General features: G+C 42.4%; 2 protein-coding genes across 2 annotated transcripts; one reads left to right on the top strand and one right to left on the bottom strand.

The window, feature by feature from the left end:
- The first annotated feature begins 2,519 nt into the window (after positions 1-2,519).
- Positions 2,520-12,623, top strand: cs (citrate synthase). The gene is made up of 11 exons (XM_061074337.1): positions 2,520-2,654; positions 5,728-5,775; positions 5,898-6,005; positions 6,661-6,726; positions 7,326-7,457; positions 8,537-8,725; positions 8,872-9,071; positions 9,216-9,345; positions 9,659-9,760; positions 9,973-10,182; positions 10,278-12,623. The coding sequence occupies exons 1-11, from the start codon at positions 2,604-2,606 to the stop codon at positions 10,446-10,448; spliced, it is 1,407 nt and encodes a 468-aa protein (XP_060930320.1). The 5' UTR covers positions 2,520-2,603; the 3' UTR covers positions 10,449-12,623.
- Positions 12,624-14,126: 1,503 nt separating this feature from the next.
- Positions 14,127-19,803, bottom strand: coq10a (coenzyme Q10A). The gene is made up of 5 exons (XM_061074462.1): positions 19,605-19,803; positions 18,142-18,291; positions 17,860-18,052; positions 17,579-17,680; positions 14,127-17,191 (listed from the first exon to the last, which is right to left on the bottom strand). Exons 1-5 carry the CDS (start codon positions 19,739-19,741, stop codon positions 17,024-17,026), a joined length of 750 nt encoding a protein of 249 aa, XP_060930445.1. The 5' UTR covers positions 19,742-19,803; the 3' UTR covers positions 14,127-17,023.
- Between the last annotated feature and the right edge of the window lie 2,136 nt (positions 19,804-21,939).

Below are 21,939 nucleotides of genomic sequence, written 5' to 3'. Positions count from 1 at the left end.
TCTTTGGACTGAAAGCCGTTTTATGCATTACCTTGGGTCGGATTACCAGGCACTAGAGCACAGGAGTGGGGACCAAACACATCAGATCAGCTCCAACAACTTCTGGAAAAATTGATGGACTGTATATCATGTTGCACATAAATATTTCTGTTACACTGAATGATTGAGAGACGGTTTGTTTACAAGATGTACTTGATGAGGATGTGGACTAGAAGACGACAGATTCCGACAAATCGTTTACAAAGACTTGAAAACATGCATGTCTTAATGGCTGCATGATGTGGATTAGTTTACACTGCATTTTATGTGTTTTGCAGATATTGAATTACGACCGTCAAATTCTGCGAAGAGCCGGGAACACTTGAGAAGACTTGAAAATCCTTAGCGATGCTATGAGAAGACGCGACCTTACATAACCTTCAACCTACTATAGATGTCTGAATAAACAAGATAACACGATCACATTCAGATTTATGCAGATTCCGTTCACGGGAAAGTCAAAGATTTGAATCCTAGACTCAAAGATTAACTTCAGGCCGTACGGTCTTTGGCCTGAGCAGACTCTCAAGATGTCAATGCAAAATCTAAGGATTTTTGGGTCTTCTTCTACAGTGAATTCTTGGTTTAAATAAAGTTAAATGAAGCATATGTTTCATTCTGAATGTGCCAAATACAGTTTGTGGACTTTATCCACTGGTTTCATTAGTGTTATTTGCATTATGTAATTTAAGAATGAGTATACGGCTGAAACTATTTACACCACAAGCTCCAAATTCAAGAAATATTGTTAAAACGTCTGTACAGGTCAGTGAGGCAGGTTTCTGTTTTTCTATGTCTTGGCATTTGAATTATTTGTTGTATATTGCAGAGTTGTGTGGTTTCTTTTGACAAACTGTTGAGCCATTATGTTACAAATACCCTGAGCTTGTGGGATTGACCATGAAGCGACCATCAACCAAACCATACCGGTAAACTGCATGCAGTTGGTTTGAAAATGAATGCCCGACTCGAAAACAACCAGCTACTCCTTACTCCTTTTATTCCCCTTGACAATAAAGTTTGAACTTCTTGTTTTACAGCAAATTATTACCTTGGTTTCTTCCCTTCACTCATCAGGGAGTCATCTGGATGGATAACTATGAAATACCTGGTTAATACTAACTGATACCTGCAGAAGAACAACGGTGGTATTCACAGCAACTAATATCTGCTCATTTGGAGTATTTGCCAACAATGATCAAAATTAACTGCAGAAACAGGACATGATTTATCCACTCAGTTAGCAGTTCATTATAGAGACACCTGTAGTGAATGCAATGAATCCCCCTTTTATTAAGGTTGAGATTTTTCAGTTTTTATTTAAATGTTTTAACGACACAACAGTGTGTAGTGCTGAATAATTATATGGTTAAATTGTATGGACAGGTTTTTCTATTAGTCTGTCCATCTCATTTACATAATTAAGGGTAGGCACTTCCCTGTATAAGATGAGATGAGATAACACTTCATTATCAGAATGCTCTTACGAAATTTGTAACAAAAAGAAAAAATACATAACCAAACAACAAAGTAAGTACATATGAACTTCTTGCATCACTTATTATGAATCAGTGGCTTTATGCTGAGTCCACACAGGGACACTGAGGTTACTTAGGGATCCAACCCTGATTTAGTAGTTGGGCGACATATGACCTTAAGGGGGAGGACATTTTTTGTTTTAGTAGTTATGTCTAGTAATGAAAAACATACTGTGGAATGCACATGAGGCCTAGGTGAATTTGCTATCTATCTATCTATCTATCTATCTATCTATCTATCTATCTATCTATCTATCTATCTATCTATCTATCTATCTATCTATCTATCTTTATTTTGATCTTTATATCTATATAACTGTCTGTCTATCTTTCTATAGAACCATTTAGCTATCTTTCTACCTTTCTTTCTTTCTTTCTGTCATTTGATCTATCTATCTATCTATCTATCTATCTATCTATCTATCTATCTATCTATCTATCTATCTATCTATCTATCTATCTATCTATCTATCTATCTATCTATCTATCTATCTATCTATCTATCTATCTATCTATCTATCTATCTATCTACCTATCTATCTATCTATATATCTCTCTGTCTACCTTTCTTTATATCTATCTATCTATGTATTAATATGTCTATCTATCTTTCTCGAGCAATTTATCTTTCTTTCTTTCTTTCTTTCTTTCTTTCTTTCTTTCTTTCTTTCTTTCTTTCTTTCTTTCTTTCTTTCTTTCTTTCTTTCTTTCTTTCTTCTATCTTTCTTTCTCTCCTTCTATCTTTCCATCTATATCTGTCTCTCTATCGATCCATTACATCGACCTGTCTAATCTATCGTCACATACAGAGTGGGGAGGGCCACCAGCCAATCAGCTCGCTCCCCTGTCACCCACCGACCAATCAGAACCCAGTACGCTGCGGCATCGCTCCTCCGCCTCGTCCAATCAGCGAGCCGGCAGCGTGCGGGCCTGAATCCCTCTTCAACCTTCCGGAGGGGCACCTTCAAGCAGCTCAGGCAGCGGCGTCGAGCGGAAGAGACGTGGAAGTGACTCCCAGCAGAAAACATGTCGTTCCTGACGTTCAGCCGCCTGGCGCCCAAGCTCCTCAGCCCTAAGGTAAGAGCCCGGATTCCCGCTGCGTGACGCCACATCTCCCCCTGTCAAGCACTTTACCCGGAGAAGCTAGCGGCTAACAGGGAGCTAACGGCTAACGAGGAGCTAACGGCTAACGAGAAGCTAGCTGGCGTCAAGCTAGCTTAGCCGCGTCCGAGCCACATTGTGAAATGCAGTTGGCAAAGCGTTTTAAATACTAATAACTGTAAATAAACCGAACTCTGGTGAAAAGGTTGCGTTTTTATTCTGTTTTAATCTCTGTATACGTATCCATGTTAGCATGTTCGAGTCCCGCTGTCTTTTGAATGGGTCTTGTTAGCTAGCATTAGCTTAAGTCCCGGTGCTCTTCACGCCGGCCTGGCGGTGTCACAGCCCGGACGCGTTTCCTCCAGCAGCAGCCTCCACTTCACATGTTTCTTTTAAATATTTTTTAAAGATCTCTCTATATATATTAACGTGGATTTCAAGTTACTGCGGTGTGTGTTTAAACTCGTCCCCAGCGTGGTGGTTCGTCTGCAGCCGCGTTGACCTTCACGTTAGGATTTCAGACACTAACCTAAAGACAAACTATTCCATGAGGTCCTGCTTTAATGTTATTTTCTGGTCTTTTAAAAGTTTATTACAACATGCAGATGAAACACTGGAGATTCAAGTGCAAGAAACTCTCACGACTTAAACCTTGAACATCCTGTATTTATGTATTTATAACTTATTGCACAATCACCCCCCTGGTGCTCAATATACTGTATATTATAATACTGTTTTTATATATTTTTGCATTAATGCACCTCAGCAAAGTCCTTGAATGTGTGAACCTGCTTGGCAATGAAACGTTTCTGCTTCTGCTCTGAAGGCAGATCGCACAATGTGTTATTATAAATACAAGGGTTGTTTTAATAGTCGACTGGAAAGTGTGGGTTATTAAGCTATATTATGTTCCATTCAGGAACATAGTCCTTCCTGTGACTCGCCCAGTGACCTCTCAGCTCAGACTACTCACACTACACGACCCCTGTGTCGTCCACCACCTGTGTATCTATTATCAGATCTTCCTCCTCCATTACATGTAATCTGTGAGGTGCACTTCCTTGAACTCTGTACAAACTCAGGAGTAATGAGTCCCTGTTATCAGTCTTACAATTAGTGATACATGCGTTTACCCCATGGCACCTTTCATCCCGGCTCTGCTTATCAGTTGTAATCTTTGCTCAGGACATTTATTAGTCAGCTGTTTTTGTGTCCTTTGCATAACTTTATTTGACCATAAACTGTTGGGGGTCTGAACTATTACTGAAAGTTATGCAATTAATATGGTGAGAGGCGGACACAAGGGAAGTTTTCTATGTGTACAGAGGTTATAGCTTCAATACTTGACTTTTAAAAGTTGAGGAAAAGGGAGAGGAAATGTGGATTCAACAAGTTCTTGATACAAGATTGATTGAAATTAGTTTTCTTAGTTAGCTTTCAACCTTAGTTCTTCCAGCTGAGTTGTATGTTCACTTTAGTTGACTTAGTGTATTGTTGAATAACATGTAAATGGAGCCTGTCATGTGTTTCTTTTATACAAAGTGCCTGGGGGGGGGTGACCCTATCTGTGCAGTGTTGTTACAGTAACCTTTCTCCCAGTAGTTGGGAGTTGGTTGGTGACGAGGGAAATCTGACACTCTATATATAAAGACCCCGAGCTGTTACATAATCCTACTCTCAGCTGGGTAGTGTGTCTGTGTGTGTGTGTAGTGACGCAAGCGCCTACCTTTTGTTTCTGTGGGCCTTGTCGACCTATCGTCCACTTCCAGCCTCGGCAGAGCCAGCTGTCACCTGTCTTCCTCAGCCATTGATCATTTTGATAAGCGATCAGTGGAATCCTGTTACGCTGGCGAATAGCAAACTCAACTTCTCCGGTGTTTCTTACTTTTGAATCTGTCTAAATTTCAGCAACAGTACAAGGCTTAAGAGTCATCAGTAATTGTATATAAATATGTATAAATAGGTGTTGATTGATGTTCCCTCTTTGACCATCAAATGTCTCTGGTTGTCAGACTGATTGTGGCTTGTCTCATTCATGCCTAAGCAAAAAAATGTTTAAAATAATACTTCATTGACCATGCCCTCATTTTGTATGACTCACATCCAAACATGTGAATACAAGTTTAATGCTGTTTAGAGCTTCTTGAATTTGAACACTCTTTCGCACTAGAAACAATTTCCTTTCGTGAGCTGGCAGGAAGGTGACAAACTTTCTTTATACCATATATTTCATCAAGTAGCATAAAAGTCACAAGTTGTTTCTAGTTAGACTGATGCACTATAAGTTAAGCTGTATTTTTATTTGTCTTCTACAAAGCAAAGTTTTATTTTTTGCAGCTTTAGGTATCGAGGCCCGCATCAGAATTATGGAAAACTTGATTCCTCACGAGCAGTCATTCCCACATGTGGACTTTGTAAACTGGTGTTTAAGTTGTGTGGCAGGTTTAATTTGAATAGCACACACTGTGCTGTTTAACTGTGATTAACCCGACATGCTAACAAGCCCTCCGTTCTAAAAGGGTAATCCTCGTACGTCTGGTGAGGAATGTCCACAAAGAATTCTCACTAGTAGTGACTTGTTGCACCTGTTTGATGTGATTTACCCGACCGCCTCATCCATGTTTATTTCAGTGTGGTGTTTGTAAGAATAGTTGTGGAACTGAGCCACCAGACACTCCACTACAACAGGGATAAAGACACCCATCCCAGATTTTTTTTGCCACCCACAGTAATTAAGTGTTTGGCAGTAACAAATGACGGCTTAAATAAAGTCCTGGGCTCATGCTCAAAGTAAAACTGTTTCAAAGAGCCTGTTATTATAATATGAAGAGTTGAGTGTTTAGTTTTGTAATCTATTTTTATCTTCCAGGGTAATGAGGTCAAAGGGTCATTCACAGGAACTAGTTATTTAGAGCCACTGCCAGGTTGTCTGGTTCCTTACATAAGGAGCTTTGGTATTTCAGACATGCTGCTGCAGTCTTGAAATACTTTCTAACCCTTTTGTCATGTAACCAATTGTTACAATATTATTTCTTTATCTACTCCACAGAATGCCAACTTCCTTGTGGCAGCCAGAAATGCCAGCGCATCAACAACAGTAAGTTCACTCAGTTCACTCCAAGGTTGTCTGGTTACTTGTGAAGGAAAATAAAGTATTAGTGTGTAGATGTTGGTTTTGGTGCAACACTGATTTAGATATTGTGTTTGTTTTTTTTACAGAATCTGAAGGATATTCTGGCAGATCTCATCCCCAAAGAACAGACCAGGATCAAGAACTTCAAACAACAGTATGGCAAAACCAACATAGGACAGGTCACTGTTGACATGGTGAGTAGCTCTGGAGATGCTGAAAAAAATAATAAATAGATGATTCATCAGAATGACACACTAACTACAAACCAGTTAGCAACAAGCCATGTGGGCCACCGGCCAGGATTCATACTAGTTGTGGTATGGCAGCCCCACCCAATCTGTCTAGGAATGCCCGGTAGTAGTTACTGTCAGGTATCAGTGTCCGATCAACTCCCTTAAAGATCACAATACAAACTGCTTCCTGCTGACAGACATTTTGGCTGCGTCACTAAAATGTCTACTGCCAGTTTCAGATTTGTACAGTTGCCATAAACACACACACACACACACACACACACCACTGCAAAGACTGCGTCATCCTCTTCTGTTTAACTGTCACTTCCCCTCTCACCCCTGGCTGGTAGCCACGAGGATCTGGGAGGAATTTCTTGTTTCACTTTCAAACATTAAAATGTTAAAATCAGCTGTCCTTTTCATGTAAATGTTGTTGTTTTTTTAGATGCATTTTTTGTTTCAATAAAATACTTATCACTGCTTTATAACCGACCACTGAGCTTCAAAAATATTATACTGCAGACAAACAGGAAAAAATCCGGTGTTGCATAGATTGTATCATCAACTCAGTTTTCAGTATTTGACGTCTGTGTGTGCTTCTTTATTCCATCCACAGGTCTATGGAGGTATGAGGGGGATGAAGGGTCTGGTTTACGAGACCTCTGTTTTGGATCCTGATGAGGTCAGTATTAAAACAAGGCCAATAAATGTTTTCAGATTAAAATTGCTTCGTCAGGTTGATGTAATTTCGTTGCGCACAGTGTCTACCAGTGAGCACGGAGAAGTCGTCTTTTATCCAACTTCGAAATATATATATGTCACAGTTCCATGAAGATTTAAACCAAGATTGTTGTAGAAGGTCTGTGAAATGTAAAAAAGAAAATACTATTAGCTGATGTACTGATATTGAATTTCCTACCCAGCAAATATTTATCAGTATCAGCTTTGATGTATTATTCATTCGGCTGAGAGTCTAAAGTAGAAAACTTCATGATTATAGACTATCTTAATGTGGCTATAATTTTAACTTTTGGTTTAATTTAGCTGTTAGAGACCAGGCTACGTCATAGGCACTTCTCTTGATTGCTTTCTCACTGAAGCTGAGAGCTTTCAGTGGCAGAGCTGCTTTGTTCATATATCTGATTAGCAGGCCGCCACATAGAGCGCTATAATCACTCCTCCATATTCATTGGTAGAACTAGAGCTCTTGTTGACCGCTTGACCACACTCACTTTTCACAGCTAACATCAAGATTTTTGTTTCCTCTCCATTGATAAACAGGGCATCCGTTTCCGGGGCTATAGCATTCCAGAGTGTCAGCAGTTGCTGCCTAAAGCTCCAGGAGGTGAGGAGCCGCTGCCCGAGGGTCTCTTCTGGCTGTTGATCACTGGGCAGGTGCCCACCGAGGAGCAGGTGAGCGTGAGAAGTGTTGAAGCTAAGTTCATTGTACTTATGAGTCATAATGAGGGAGAACCAGGCACTCCTCTGTCAGTGCCGGTATCTCAGACACATCTCAGCTCCACACGGGTTTAGCATATAGGGCTGTGACGGTACTTGCCTACTGCAATACCACATGTGATGCCTGGGGTGGGATTGAGCTCATTACCATCCTTACAGCAGGTGATGGGCAGACACCCAGGGAGCAATGGGCAGCTCCACTGACCGTGCCAGTGTAGGCACAGCCCGGCCACAGTGCCACTAAGCCCTGGGCAAACACCCAGGGAGCCAAGCACAGCTCCAAAGCTAATTCAGCTTTCTCTCTATCAATCACGCTGGGCACTGCCAAGCAAATCGAGCCAAACCGATCGGCCCCAGCATCGCCTCCGGCTCTTGGGCTGCAACAACTAATCAATTACAAAAGTAGTTGATTACTAATTTATAAATCAATTTGTCAGGTCTGATATCATGGGGGCTGTAAACCAGCCAATCCCGTGCCTCATTTAGCTCGAGTGAGGATGCCGTGCTCTCTGAAATAATTGTTTTAAAAACTGGCAGAGACAAACATTGCTCTCCACACAGCGGAGACGGGCTGATGAATATGCAAACAGCTGTGAAGAAAGATTTTACTCATTGAAGAAAAGTGTAAATCATTAAGTGGTGATCAGTGTCTATATTGTGGCTTCATTTCGAACAAATCGTTTGTACTTTAAATAAGCATTTCATTGCTGCCAGCCATGTCCTGGAAGAGTGATGTAAAGAGAACTCGGCTCATAAGCATTAATCTCTCTAACCGACACTTCACTGAATCAATAGCTTTCACATCTTTACCCAATAAGACCGGACGTATTATTTAATGCATCGGTTATTTAGTCAATCAGCGAAGGAGGATAACTTAAGACCATCATCTGCAATAGTTCTGCAGATCAATATTTGCTCTCAAAGTAAAGCTACTGTAGTAAATGTGCATGTGTCTGTAACAAACCTTTTTATAAAGCAGAAAATCGAGTCTTTCAAGTCCCTCACATTTATATTGTGTGATTCTTTTACTCCAGGTGAACTGGGTTTCCAAGGAGTGGGCGAAGAGAGCAGCACTTCCCTCTCACGTCGTCACCATGCTGGACAACTTCCCCACAAACCTGCACCCCATGTCTCAGTTCAGCGCTGCCATCACAGCTCTGAACAGCGAGAGCAGCTTTGCACGGGCTTACTCTGAGGGCGTCCACAAGACCAAGTACTGGGAGGTGAGTTCACATCTGTTTCATGTCCTCTGAAGTCATAGAGGCTCTGTACCAGGGATGGAAATAATCATCTGTTGCTTCTGAGTAAAATATCTTGATGAACAAATGGACAGCTGTTGAATTTGGTGCTTTTTCATGGCCTCTCTTAGTTTGTCTATGAAGACTCCATGGACTTGATCGCCAAGCTGCCCTGCATCGCCGCCAAGATCTATCGCAACCTGTACCGCGAAGGCAGCAGCATCGGAGCCATCGACTCCAACCTGGACTGGTCCCACAACTTCTCCAACATGCTGGGCTACAGTGACACCCAGTTCACTGAGCTAATGAGACTCTACCTCACCATCCACAGGTGCCACTTTCTATTGGATTCTATTATTATCTCTGTGGAGTTATTCTCTGTTTCTAGTCACACTCAAATCAAAGGTTGAATGCAATTTAATGGATGCTGGCGTAATGATAATTTAAAGCTTATTCTTTTTCTCTTGTGTTCCAGTGATCATGAAGGAGGCAATGTCAGTGCCCACACCAGCCACTTGGTGGGCAGTGCTCTGTCTGACCCCTACCTGTCCTTCAGCGCCGCCATGAATGGTCTGGCTGGGCCTCTGCACGGGCTGGCCAATCAGGTTTGTACAAAGCTAATCGCCATATCCAGTTTTACTCAGTTTCTTTTTCCTGTCGTCAGAAGAGGACAAAGTGTTTTTATTCCTGTAAGACATTTTCATATGCCACTGTTGGAAAGGCACAGCTGCTACTAATAAATCTAAATGACTGAATTCCACTCGGCTGCTGTCTCGTGAATCCCTGAGACTAGAGCTGCTTCACATGACTTCAAATCAGTATCACGATTATCTTTAAACATTTACTTTGATTACGATTAATGAACAATTATTTTATGTAATTTCCTGTCATGTAATATGCGTTGCCTTCATCTTACAGGAGGTGCTGGTGTGGCTGACTGCTCTGCAGAAGGAGATGGGAGGAGAGGTGTCTGATGAGCAGATGAGGGATTACATCTGGAACACACTCAAATCCGGAAGGGTAAAAAAAACCTCTTACACGACCAGTTCTGGTTATTCCTAAAATTCATATTTACACTCAAATACGTTTACTATATAATACTCGCATTCTCTACAAGATTCACTGTACAGGGGGAACTCTGTTTCGCACGTAACACAATAAGAACAAATACAATCAAACTAGTAGTTGGATGTTGGCACAGTTCCAATGTTTCTCCTCTCTTTGGGCTGTAGGTAGTGCCAGGCTATGGTCATGCCGTCCTGAGGAAGACGGACCCACGTTACGCCTGCCAGCGTGAATTTGCCCTGAAGCATCTTCCCAACGACCCCATGTTCAAGCTGGTCGCCCAACTTTACAAGATCGTCCCCAACGTGCTGCTGGAGCAGGGCAAGGCCAAGAACCCCTGGCCCAACGTGGACGCTCACAGTGGAGTGCTGCTGCAGGTGAGACCCAAGAATCCCTTTCAATCGTGTTAATTGTCCTGTTCTGGTTCCAAATACCAATCCTGACATGTTCTCTCTCCCCCCCTTGTGTACAGTACTATGGAATGACTGAGATGAATTACTACACGGTGCTCTTTGGAGTGTCCCGAGCCCTCGGCGTGCTGGCCCAGCTGGTGTGGAGTAGAGCCCTGGGCTTCCCCTTGGAGCGCCCCAAGTCCATGAGCACGGATGGACTGATGGGACTGGTGGGAGTCAAGTCAGGCTGAAGAACCACCTGAGAGGAGGCGGGGGTTAGTGTAAAGGGTGGGAGGAGGTGGAAATATCAAAAAAAAGGCAGACATAAGTTGACCCCCCTGTCATTTCCAACCCCAGGGATTCAATGGGATTCAAAGAGACAGTACGCTTTTAATGTCATTTCACAAAAGAAGGGCCTTTTAACTCGTCTCACAGTTAGTGTTTGAGTGTATTTAGTTAACCCCTGAGAGGCTTTCCCCCCCCCGTGCCTCCATATCTGGAGCACGTAAGGTGAAGGCTTCAGTCACATGTAACCCATAGTCGGCTCAAACTATGTACTATTCTAAGTCTGCTAGCATTGCTAAGATTTTCCCCTCTGCAGTGTCCACGCATTTGTCATTGAGCACCTTGTGGGTCTGAACTATGAATAGGCAGTGGCATTCAAAGGGAATTGTGGGAGTGAATTACACTTCGTTTATATTTGTTCAAAAGTTAAACTACCTGACTCAACCTTTTGTTGCTTCTGGCTAATGCAGTGATTTGTTTTAGAGGACGTCCTAAAGAAAAATCTGTTATCCCCCCCCTCCAAATACGACTCAACTTAGTTTTTCCTTCTATGCAATGTTCCCAGACGTCATCCCAGCCAGTCTATTAACACGTTTCACTCCCGTATATGAACACTCCAGTTTAGACAAAAAGGTTCCTCACAAGTAAAGTTAACAGAGATAAAGCTGGGCTGGTTGATAAGTTCGTGGCCTAAGGATGGAGGAGTCCATTTCATGACCTAGCGCATTTAAACCATGCGGATCCCTTCTTTGTGGTCAACGACCTCCAGCGTGGTGACGGTGACCGGCCTCCCGGGATGGCGTCCATCCTCCAGGCTCCTTGCCACGCTTCACCAGGATGTAAGAAGGGACCACCATGTCCCTCCAGGACCTCTTTAGGTGACAGGCTCTTCCACCTTAGGCCACGGACATATCAACCCCCCCCAAGCCAACCTTCAAAAACACCTAAATCAGTTTAAAGATACTGCCCCTTTAAATCTTACGTCTCCCCTCTTTCACCAACTCTAGTGGTTTTTCCTTTTTAAATGATGACCTGTTTTTCCCTCTATGATCAAAATAACTGTCTCGTCCGTTTTCATAGGTAAGCTGTCGTGGTTTTTAACGGGTCTCTGCGCAAATGGACCCTGGTAGAGAATCCAGAATAATGTACAGTAATCATGGTGATAAAGTTCTGAGCAGAGGGTGTTGTTAGTGACGGCCTGTCGTGAATCCTTAAGAGCAAGCTTGACTGAACCGTGGGATCCGGGGACTTTGAGGTCCCGTCTTATCTGAGTGTATGTTTGTTAAATCCCCAGAGGAGAGCGCTTTAAACATCAAATACTCCAAAATGAGCACTTGCTTGATAGGATTTCCTTATTGTAGACGTAGACCCCCCCCCCTCCCCCCCCCGGTTGATTGTATCCCTTTTTTCAAAGGTTTTTTTGGGTGTTGAATATGTATAAAACTATAATCTTTGGGTTCTCATTTTGTGGTTTTATTTATACTTTGTGTACATAGGTATATATATGTATATGTATAGCTTGAATGTATGAGCTCGATCACATGCTTGTAATAGCCACAAAGATTACCATAGTTGATCCACAGTGTCCTTCAGTGTCACTGTGAAAACTTAACAAACGAACAAAAAGAAAACTGCAGCTATCTCGTATGCATATAATTTCTTGCCTAGCTCAGGGGGCCGAGCCGGTGCTGTTTATTTCACTACTTTCCACTTCAGTGTTTCAAGCTTGCTCTTAAGCTCCGGGTTTGTCAGCACTCCATTTATTTTTCTTGTAGTTCAAGTTCCTGGATCCTTGTTAATTTACCTTCCCCTTCAAACTGCTCATGGCGCGTGTTAGTCAGTAGCTCGTTCAGATGCGTGAGTCTCTCCGCCCGCTTCCTCCCGGCTTCGTCGGGTGTGTTCAGTGTTTGATCGGTGTGTTCTTCTTCCGTGTGTTGGGTCGTTCCAGAGATGAGGTTATTTTGATCGTAGAGGAGCAGATAGAGGTTGTTCATGGTAACGGTGAATTCACAGCAGATGGATTCACGAAGAGAACCACTGTGGGGGATGGGGCTGGACGGGTCAATGGGAGAGAAAAGCTTGAAGAGCAAATATTGGAAAACCTGACAAAAAATGAAAAATAAAGGTTTTTATTAACACTTGTTTGGTCTGATTTTCTTTCACTGAGTGTTAGGTAATGGAGGTCGTTTTCACAGAGGACGTCTGACAGGTCACGGCAGGAAAAGCTTTTAATGATTAAACTAATAACGGCTGAAGTTAATGTAGCTGCTTTTATTCGAGGTTTGTTGTGTAAGCTCACACTCAACATGAATGTGAACAGGAACACAAGTGCTCTTTTCTGTGATAGTGGTTCATATACTCACTGTACAGGATGTAATCAGATTACTCAGGTCTTCCTCAGTGATAAAGTAGAGCTGAAGAGTCAGTGTCACGTCCACTCGGTCGACGGAGGATCTCACTCTTTTATCTGTAACCTGATCAGTCAAACTTTATATAGCCGTCAAACAAATCAATGCAATTCAAAGTACTTTACAGGTGATTGACCAAACACGTTAAAAATGAATTAAAAATTACATTTGGATAAAAAGACCGAAGTAATCATCAGAGGACAACAGTAAAAGAAAGTTGAGAAAATAAAGTCTATATAATAAATACCAAGATGTTATAAAACAATAGAATGTCAAATAATGTTAAAATAAACAAAAGCCAGACTAAACATTCTAAATGTTTTAATTTACTTTTAAAAATGTAATTGTCCGATCCTTTCAGGTGATCGTTTCAACAGTCGCCTTAAATCCAATCCAGCTGCAGCAGGTTTCCCACACTCAAACATATCAGGTCCCAAAATATGTTTGGTATTTTATCCTCTGGGAAATCAGCAAGTCTCACAATGTTAAAGGAAGTGGAAAAAAAAAAACCCGCTCCAGAATGTAATTGGTTTTCTCTGGAGGTTTTCCAGGTTTTGTGGACATCTGTGAATTTATCAGTAGTTTTTGTGTAACGCTGATTAAAGAACAAACAAAGGGACGGGGGTGGAAACTTAACCTCATTGACCGAGGTAATAACACTCAATCTCTATAAAAGAGCTCATTCTCAAATTGTTCTAATGTTGAGGCGCAGCCTTGGACGACTGCTTATAAACAAGTGTTTAAAAAGCTCGACCCAGAGAGAGAAGCTGTCAATACAAGTTCCTCTCTGGACAAATGCTACAGGACTACAACCTGAATTTGTTATTCTTCAGTTCTTATCTTTCACTACGGTCACATTATTCTGGTGACTCGTGCTTGGACGTAATAAATGCGATTGACAGGATCAAGGATGAAGATGGTCTGAATAGCCACCTCTCCTATGTGCTGTTATTAATAACTGGCCCACATACCAGCACCCCACTCTGGTTTCTTTCCAGTCAACTACCTTTTGGAGAGCAGTGTCCACCCTCCTCCTGCCTACGTGCACTATGTAGCAACAAGACCAGGGACTGCTTAAGAAGCTGCTGTGGCCCAGGCTCCTCATGTAAATGTATTAGAACACAACTCGGGGATAAAGGTCGCTTCAGGTGAACAACAGGACACAGAGGAGTCGTTCTGCAGAGCAAAATGCACATTGTTTAAAAAACTGCTCACACAAAAAGAGTTTTTCCTGCTTTTTTTATTTAAATAATGCTTTAAAATACACCCACAGTATTTTTCAGATACATTTTCAATATATTCTATCTTAGGAACTCCCCAGTCTGTGATAGTGATGATCTACACCTCTGTTTATATACAAGTCCACCACCATTAGACCAAGGCTCATTCATTCACCTGTAGTTTGACAAGCTCATGTGGAAACACAAGGGATGAAACAATCACCGGCCTCGTGATAGAATGTCAGTTAATTTGTTCCATTTAATCTTTAACATATTTACTGTGATCATCAAATGCAATCATCCACAGTCCCCACATTTCCTGTGTGAAACAAAAGCTGATGTTTTGTCCCGACTGACATTTGGGGTCAACGTTACAAGTTGTCAGCCTTTGCTAGATAAAGAAAATACTATCAGCATTTTAATTGATATCATTGTCAATGTAAAAATGGATGAAATGACTTAAGTTGGTGTATCTGTACTTTTAGAACATTTCCAGCACTCTAACCGAATTGCGATAATACTGATAACGGTGATAGTTTGGGTCGATGTAATCGTGATAACATGGTTTGTTACCATCATGTCCGAGTGGCTGTTTGTAAACAAGATTACAAAAAAGCAACTGGACGGACTTCAATGAAAATTGGTGGAGGGACGCAAATGGGGTCAGACAAGAACCTATTAAATTTGGGGTTGAATCCAGGATTAGTAGAATAAATTGGAGCAGCTTCAATTGAAGGGGACTGTTGGGTCTTGGTGAAGGTTTACACGGTGCTGAGTGGATACTCTGACTCAGAGTATTGGCATCTACAATCAAGACCTGGCATGAAATCCAGTCTCTGTTCAGCAATATTAACACACAGAGACTTTAGGTGGAGATGCATGAAGCCTGATCACTGCATAGCAAACATGTCAATATGATATAAATTAGACTTTATCCTTTTTTATTGCTTTAAAATATAACACAGCATTTAAACATCTCTTTAAGAAGTACAACTATTTTTTTTTTTAAACGTAACAGTGATTCACAGGCCCACTTGGATTTAACACTCTTCATGCACTGATGATTAAATATCTCTTCATTTCTAAATCACAGAGGAAATGAAAGCAGATCAAGTTCGAAGCCAAAACCGAGATGAGAAAACGCCGAACCCCAGTTCAGCTGTGTTGGGAGAATAAGACTTGTAGCATGTGGACAAAGTGACTTGTCTATTACAAAGAAGGTCACACAACAGATGACTTCCTCCATTGACCTTTGGCAACCAGAACGTAGCGGTCACCTCTGAAATATGGCAAATACAATCAGTTGAACTTCAGAGCCCTTTAAAGTGGAATAAAGCAACAGGGCTACTTCAATATGAAACTTAAATCCCAACAAAATTGTGACCTTGACACACAAACACATGTCTAATAGTTCCCTCTTAGTTACATCCATGCAGCAGAATAAATATAAATAAAAAGCCTTTTAAAAATAAGCATTAAACCCACAGATGATGGTAAATGATAATGTTTTATTCTACAGCCCACCAGTGGATTATTTTATTCTAACAATGTACACAGCAGGAGTAACGTCCTCCTGATGACCTTCAGGAGATGGACCACAAAACACAGAAAGCAGAGAAGGGAAACTTTTACAAAAAGTCTCGTACAAATGGTTTGTTTTCACTGCAGTGTGATTATTATAATATCAGATAACTATCAATAAATCCACTTTTTATTTTTTTTTATTTTTATGTATGAGCCTAACTAGCAAACCCACACTATATACAGGTATTTATCAAATATAAAGTTGTTCTTGTTGTAATCCCATATACAGTCTTTCAGTTCTTTCCAGCTTCTCAGTGGAATTATTCAGGTGCGCTTGTTTGTGCAAACTTTAACTGCCTCCACCACTTATTCCCTAATACTCACTACTAGTGCCAGGCTGTAAAATAAGGCATTATTAAAATTGGCAGACCAAATCTTAATATCCCACAAAAAACAAGCATCACAGCACAACAGCCAAAGTTAAAGCTACATTTTTCCAAAACTCATATTTAAATGTTGCCACAGCCAAATGATGAAGAGAACTTTCCTTGTGTCCCTTCGCAAAATGTTGGACTTTGTTGATTTCGTCCCAAACATGGAACATTTCTTTTGAATCCCAATAAAACAATACAAGTTTGCATTTAGCCCCTGATGGACTAATTTTTAAAAAGAATGAAATTAAACAGTTTATTTTTTTGCTCACTACTATATATGTCAGGATATTTTAAAACTCAACCCATTTGATTTAAAAACAAGAGGCAAAGGCAAAGAATGAGTTTCCCTATCAACAGTATAATCAGCTGATTAAAGTGCTGAAGTTAAAGTATTGGACACGTTTTGAATTAAAGTGTCAGCGTGACAAGTATCCGTGAGGTCACAGTGAAGTGTGAGAGTCGAGCTGAAGTCTGGATCAAATCAAACCTCTGAACCTTCAATGAAAAATATAAATTAAATGGTGTTCTGTTCAGTGTCACTGTTTCTCCTAAAACATACGTTGCCTTTCTTCCTTTGCTAACGTGACGTTGCTATGATCGACTGCTTTGTTTACATAAACACATTATGTATCTGCCATGGAGCGAGAGCGATGTGGGTTCCCTCTGCTGAACAAGGAACCTTTCAGTGGAGGTAGACAGAACGTGGACGAGGAGGATGGAAATGAACGAGAATCTGTTGAGGCTGCGATAACAAGAATGTGTAATATTCCAACATAATGCTTACAACAGTGGGGATGTCTAACGTCTCCGGGAGCCGCTGGGATGTCCAGGCAGCGGTGGAGACCTGGAGGTGGAGGGTGGGGTGACTATGCAGCATCATGCAGGTCGGTGGGGACAGAGGGAATAAAGGTTGGTGTCGTTTAAGGCCGAATGGAAACACGGAGATCTGAGGAGATCACGTCTGATGCACCTCGTGAAACATCAGCTCCCGCGGGATTCGAGTCTCTGGGCCGTACAGCTTGCAGGCTCGCTTCTCGAACGCCGTGACATTCGTCTTTACGACCTCATCGAAGAACATGGTGGCTAACTGGGAGTGCAGCAGTGAGCGGAACTCGAAGGATATCTGGGTGGGGAAGACACAAAAGTCATAATCAATACCTCAAGAGGATTGATTTGATTTGTTCAAAACATTCAGTGGGGTCCAATCATCTAAAAAGGTTTTGGATTCCACTGTATAAATTTGTTAGCTTTCTTATCAGAGTTTACATGAGAAGATCTTTACCATATACCATATTCATATCTGTGTGATAAATATAACAATACAACCTTATACAGCTAGCTTAGCATAACCTAAAGAGTGAAAACAGTGGGAACACGCTAGTCTAGGATGTCTTTATGCTAAGCATTTGAAGTTTAATAGTTCTTTTACACAACAGTTGTATCAATCAAGTGCATAAATTCTCCCAAAATGCATCGGAGGGTTTGATGATGTGATAATAAAGCTACTTACAGAAAAGTCTACGGTGCAGGTGCGAGGGTAACCAGGGATGCCAGGACTGAAACGCCATATTGTCTCCAGGTGATTGAAGAGTTTTCCATCTGTGCACACTGCCTGCAATCAACCCAAAGACAAACTCTGTGAGCAGAAACACAACAATTCACTTTGCTTTCAGGTCGTTACTGACATGTATTTTGTGTTTCAGTGATCTTAAAAACGATTTCCATACATAAACTCAGACGTGGATTATCATTAACAGGACTGACAGACTCACAGTAGCTGCTCACACTTACTTTGACTAGATGAGGTCGGACACAAGTGATCATGGACGTGTATCTCTCCACAATGGGAGGGAATCCCACTTCCAGCTGAGCTTTGCAGTGGCTGGCTCTTTTCATGATGGTCTGGGACTTCTTGCACCAGGGCACAAAGAGCTTGTACTCGTCAACATTGGCCACTACATCGTACATTTCCTGCATAGAAAACCTGAAAGAGCAAGTATTCCAATGTTAAGGTCTTCAACAAAACAATTTGACAAAAGGTATAAGTTATTAATATCAAAGTAGATGAATTACCCCATTATCCTACGCTCGGAGTACTCCTTCCTCTTGTTGGTGAAGCTGATGAAGTTTCTACTTTGGGGAACGGTGGCCATCGTGTCCCAGTCTTGATGGCAAAGTGCTCTGGGAGTTCTGGTCATCAAAATGCCGCATGACGACAGGTGTCTGTAAAAGTAAGATAAACGTGTCCTGTGAGCCAGATTCTGGAAAGAGGGGAAACCAAACACAACCACAGTGCAACAACAACAAAACAAACATCCACCACATCCCAGTTCCCAGCTACTGGAGTCAGAGATAATGTGCTGGAGCCGGACGGAAGGTCTCTGTGTGTGGAGAGAGTACTGGTGGTTTCCCAGTGGGTCAGGTCCTCTTATGTGAATACACACACACACACACGTATTATAACATCAACCCACACTTGTTTCACCTCATAACAGTTACACAAGTTATGGAATCTGGACCAATGTTTGTCGACTACTGGCTGAGACTTTGAGACATGGATCGGAAATACAGCCATAAATCAATATCACTTTGTCACAGGGTTGTTGTGCAATTACACCAAGTCTGTCAGTCAAATACTTGTATTTAAAAAGCTTGTTTTAAAGTAGTACACCATTTGTTTAGTCACTATTTTCAAACTCTATTCCGTGACGTGCGGTTTTGCTCAAAGCTAAACAAGGAATCCATGTTGTAAATGTGTGTTGTTTTGTGGATGGTCTCAGTTACACTTCTGTCCGTCCTGGGAGACGACCTCACACGTCTCTCTCTCTCTGAGGGATCTACATTTTTTGGGGGGGGGGGGTTAGTTTTTCCTTACTCTTGTTGAGGGTGAAGAACTGAGGATGTCGCACCTTGTTAAGATCTATGGGAAAAATTGTGTTTTGTGAATATGGGCTATACAAATAAAGATTGGTTGACTGATTTGGAAGTGAAACCTACTGAATCAGGAATGGTGCATGGATTTTGGACATATAATTATTCCCCTATGTGTAGACTGTGGCCCCTGGATGTCCCTCGATTAAAATTTATCAAATCCTAAATCCACCCCACACCTGGCTCTCTCTCTTATACCCAAACCTCTTCTTGTTTACTGAGGATCACAGATTCTTTTTGTGTGTTTTTAAACCTTGTGTTTTGTCAGTGAGCCTCAATTACCCAGAAGTGTCTCACCAACACTGGTTGATGCATTGAAGGATCAACCAGAAGGAGTCAATAGTTACTTAAAGGGGACATCAACACAGGTCAATCGGAGGACTGTTTTAAATGATCCTTGTGGTATTTTGACCAAAATATGTAACAGATATTTCATTAAGACCCCAAGGAACCATATCAACCTGTGGTAAATGGGCTTAATAAGTCCCCTTTAAGGTTTAGGACGGGTACCCCAGGATCAAACCTGCCATTCACACATGACTCCATCCCATCGTGTCCACGTGGGCCGGTGTTGGTCCCACATGACAACAAACCTGGTCTCTCACCTGATGTTCTGTCTCAGGTTTCCTCTGGACTCTGCTGCACGACAGGAGCGAGGAGATCCCACCGAGACGATCTGCAGGAAGTCACTGAACGTCCGCACGCCCATGGGCAGCCGCCGGGCCGCGGCCGTGGCTGCCATCCCAGCAGCCGGGGGAGGAGGGCAGATCCTGGGTGTGAGAGAGAGGGTGAGCCCGGGGGGTCCGCTCCGAGACCAGGGGTGTCCGATTTGAGACAAGGGGACCAGGGGTGTCCGATCCGAGACCAGGGGACCAGGGGTGTCCGATCCGAGACCAGGGGACCAGGGGTGTCCGATCCGAGACCAGGGGACAAGAGGAGTCCGATCCGAGACCAGGGGCGTCCGATCCGAGACCAGGGGCGTCCGATCCGAGACTAGGAGACCAGGGGCGTCCGATCCAAGACCAGGGGCGTCCGATCCGAGATCAGGGGACAAGGGGAGTCCGATCCGAGACCAGGGGCTTCCGATCCGAGACCAGGGGACCAAGGGTGTCCGATCTGAGACCAGTGGCGTCCAATGGGAGACCAGCGGTGACCGATCCGAGACCAGGGGGCGACCGATCCGAGACCAGGGGCGTCCGATCCGAGACCAGGGGACCAGGGGCGTCCGATCCGAGACCAGGAGACCAGGGGCGTCCAATCCGAGACCAGGGGCGTCCAATCTGAGACCAGTGGCGTCAGATGGGAGACCAGGGGCGACCGATCCGAGACCAGGGGGCGACCGATCCGAGACCAGGGGACCAGGGGCGTCCGATCCGAGACCAGGGGACCAGGGGCGTCCGATACGAGACCAGGGGCGTCCGATACGAGCCCAGGAGACCAGGGGCGTCCGATCCGAGACCAGGGGCCGGTGCGAGTCGAGGTCTTTACTCCGAGTATCGAACAAAACAACCGACACGTAGCGTCTGCGCAGCTTCAAGAAACAAACCGAGCTACGCCTCCCTCCGCTAGCCTTAGCGTTAGCACGAAGCTAGCTCAACGTTAGCTCGCTAAACTAAACATGACGCACAGCCTCGTTGCTCACTCACACTTGTTCCATCCGCAGAGACCAGAGGAGCTTCGGGTCGTGGACGCGGGTTCGGGACCAGTTCGAGGTGAAACGTGTCTCCAGCTGTGTCCCTGCGACCTTCCGCCGAGACACCGAACACCGGTGGGACAAACTGTTCCTTTCTTCTGCCCACATCAGCTGACAGCTCCACGGCGCTGTGGTGCGACACCGCCCCGCACTGGCCAGGAGGGTCACTACAGAAAAATCATCTAAATTTATTTTTAATTTAGATTTAGGTGAAAGGATATATAGGCGGAAATTGAATATGAAATAATCACAGTGATGTTTTCACTTGTGTGTTTTATCAAAATTTTACAAATTGATGTTTTCATCACCCTAGAATGGTTCCTTTATATTTAAATACAGTGGGTCCTGTCTATGGAGGCTGCCATGCTTTTTACAGTAGCCCAGACTGGACATACCCTAACCCTAACCAAGTAAGCCCAATCTATCTCCACACAGAGGATACATGAAACAACCCAACTAAAATGTAATCCAACACTTCCTCTGTCCCCTTGAGTCTTCCCAGCTCCTCCTCTCTCCTGATCGGATCAAGCACACCTGTCCTCACTCTCCCTGACTGACCTGCTGATCTGACAAAACAACAACAACAAGCAACACCACAAACACAACAACATACACTGTCAACACATACAACGCACAACAACAATTCTGTACATAATCTGATTTCTAATCAAAATTCAAATAATAATCAAAACACTTTTAATGTATATCTATCTATCTATCTATCTATCTATCTATCTATCTATCTATCTATCTATCTATCTATCTATCTATCTATCTATCTATCTGTCTCTCTGTTTATCCATATATCAATCTATCCCTCTCTCTCTCTCTATCTATCTATCTATCTATCTATCTATCTATCTATCTATCTATCTATCTATCTATCTATCTATCTATCTATCTATCTATCTATCTATCTATCTATCTATCTATCTATCTATCTATCTATCTATCTATCTATCTATCTATCTATCTATCTATCTATCTATATAGATAAATAGATAAATAGATTCAAGATTGAATCTTGAATCTTGAATCTTGATCTATCTCACTGTCTCCTTATCTATTTGTATCTCACTCTCTGTTTATATATCTATCTATCTCTCTCTGTCTGTCTCTCTATCTATCTATCTAATTATCTATCTGTCTCTCTCTCTATCTATCTATCTATCTATCTATCTATCTATCTATCTATCTATCTATCTATCTATCTATCTATCTATCTATCTATCTATCTATCTATCTAT

This window comes from Limanda limanda, chromosome 7, assembly GCF_963576545.1.
Source record: "Limanda limanda chromosome 7, fLimLim1.1, whole genome shotgun sequence".
In the NCBI taxonomy this organism is placed as follows: domain Eukaryota; kingdom Metazoa; phylum Chordata; class Actinopteri; order Pleuronectiformes; family Pleuronectidae; genus Limanda; species Limanda limanda.
Note: the sequence above shows the minus strand (reverse complement) of the source record. Positions and strands in the feature narration are given on the sequence as shown.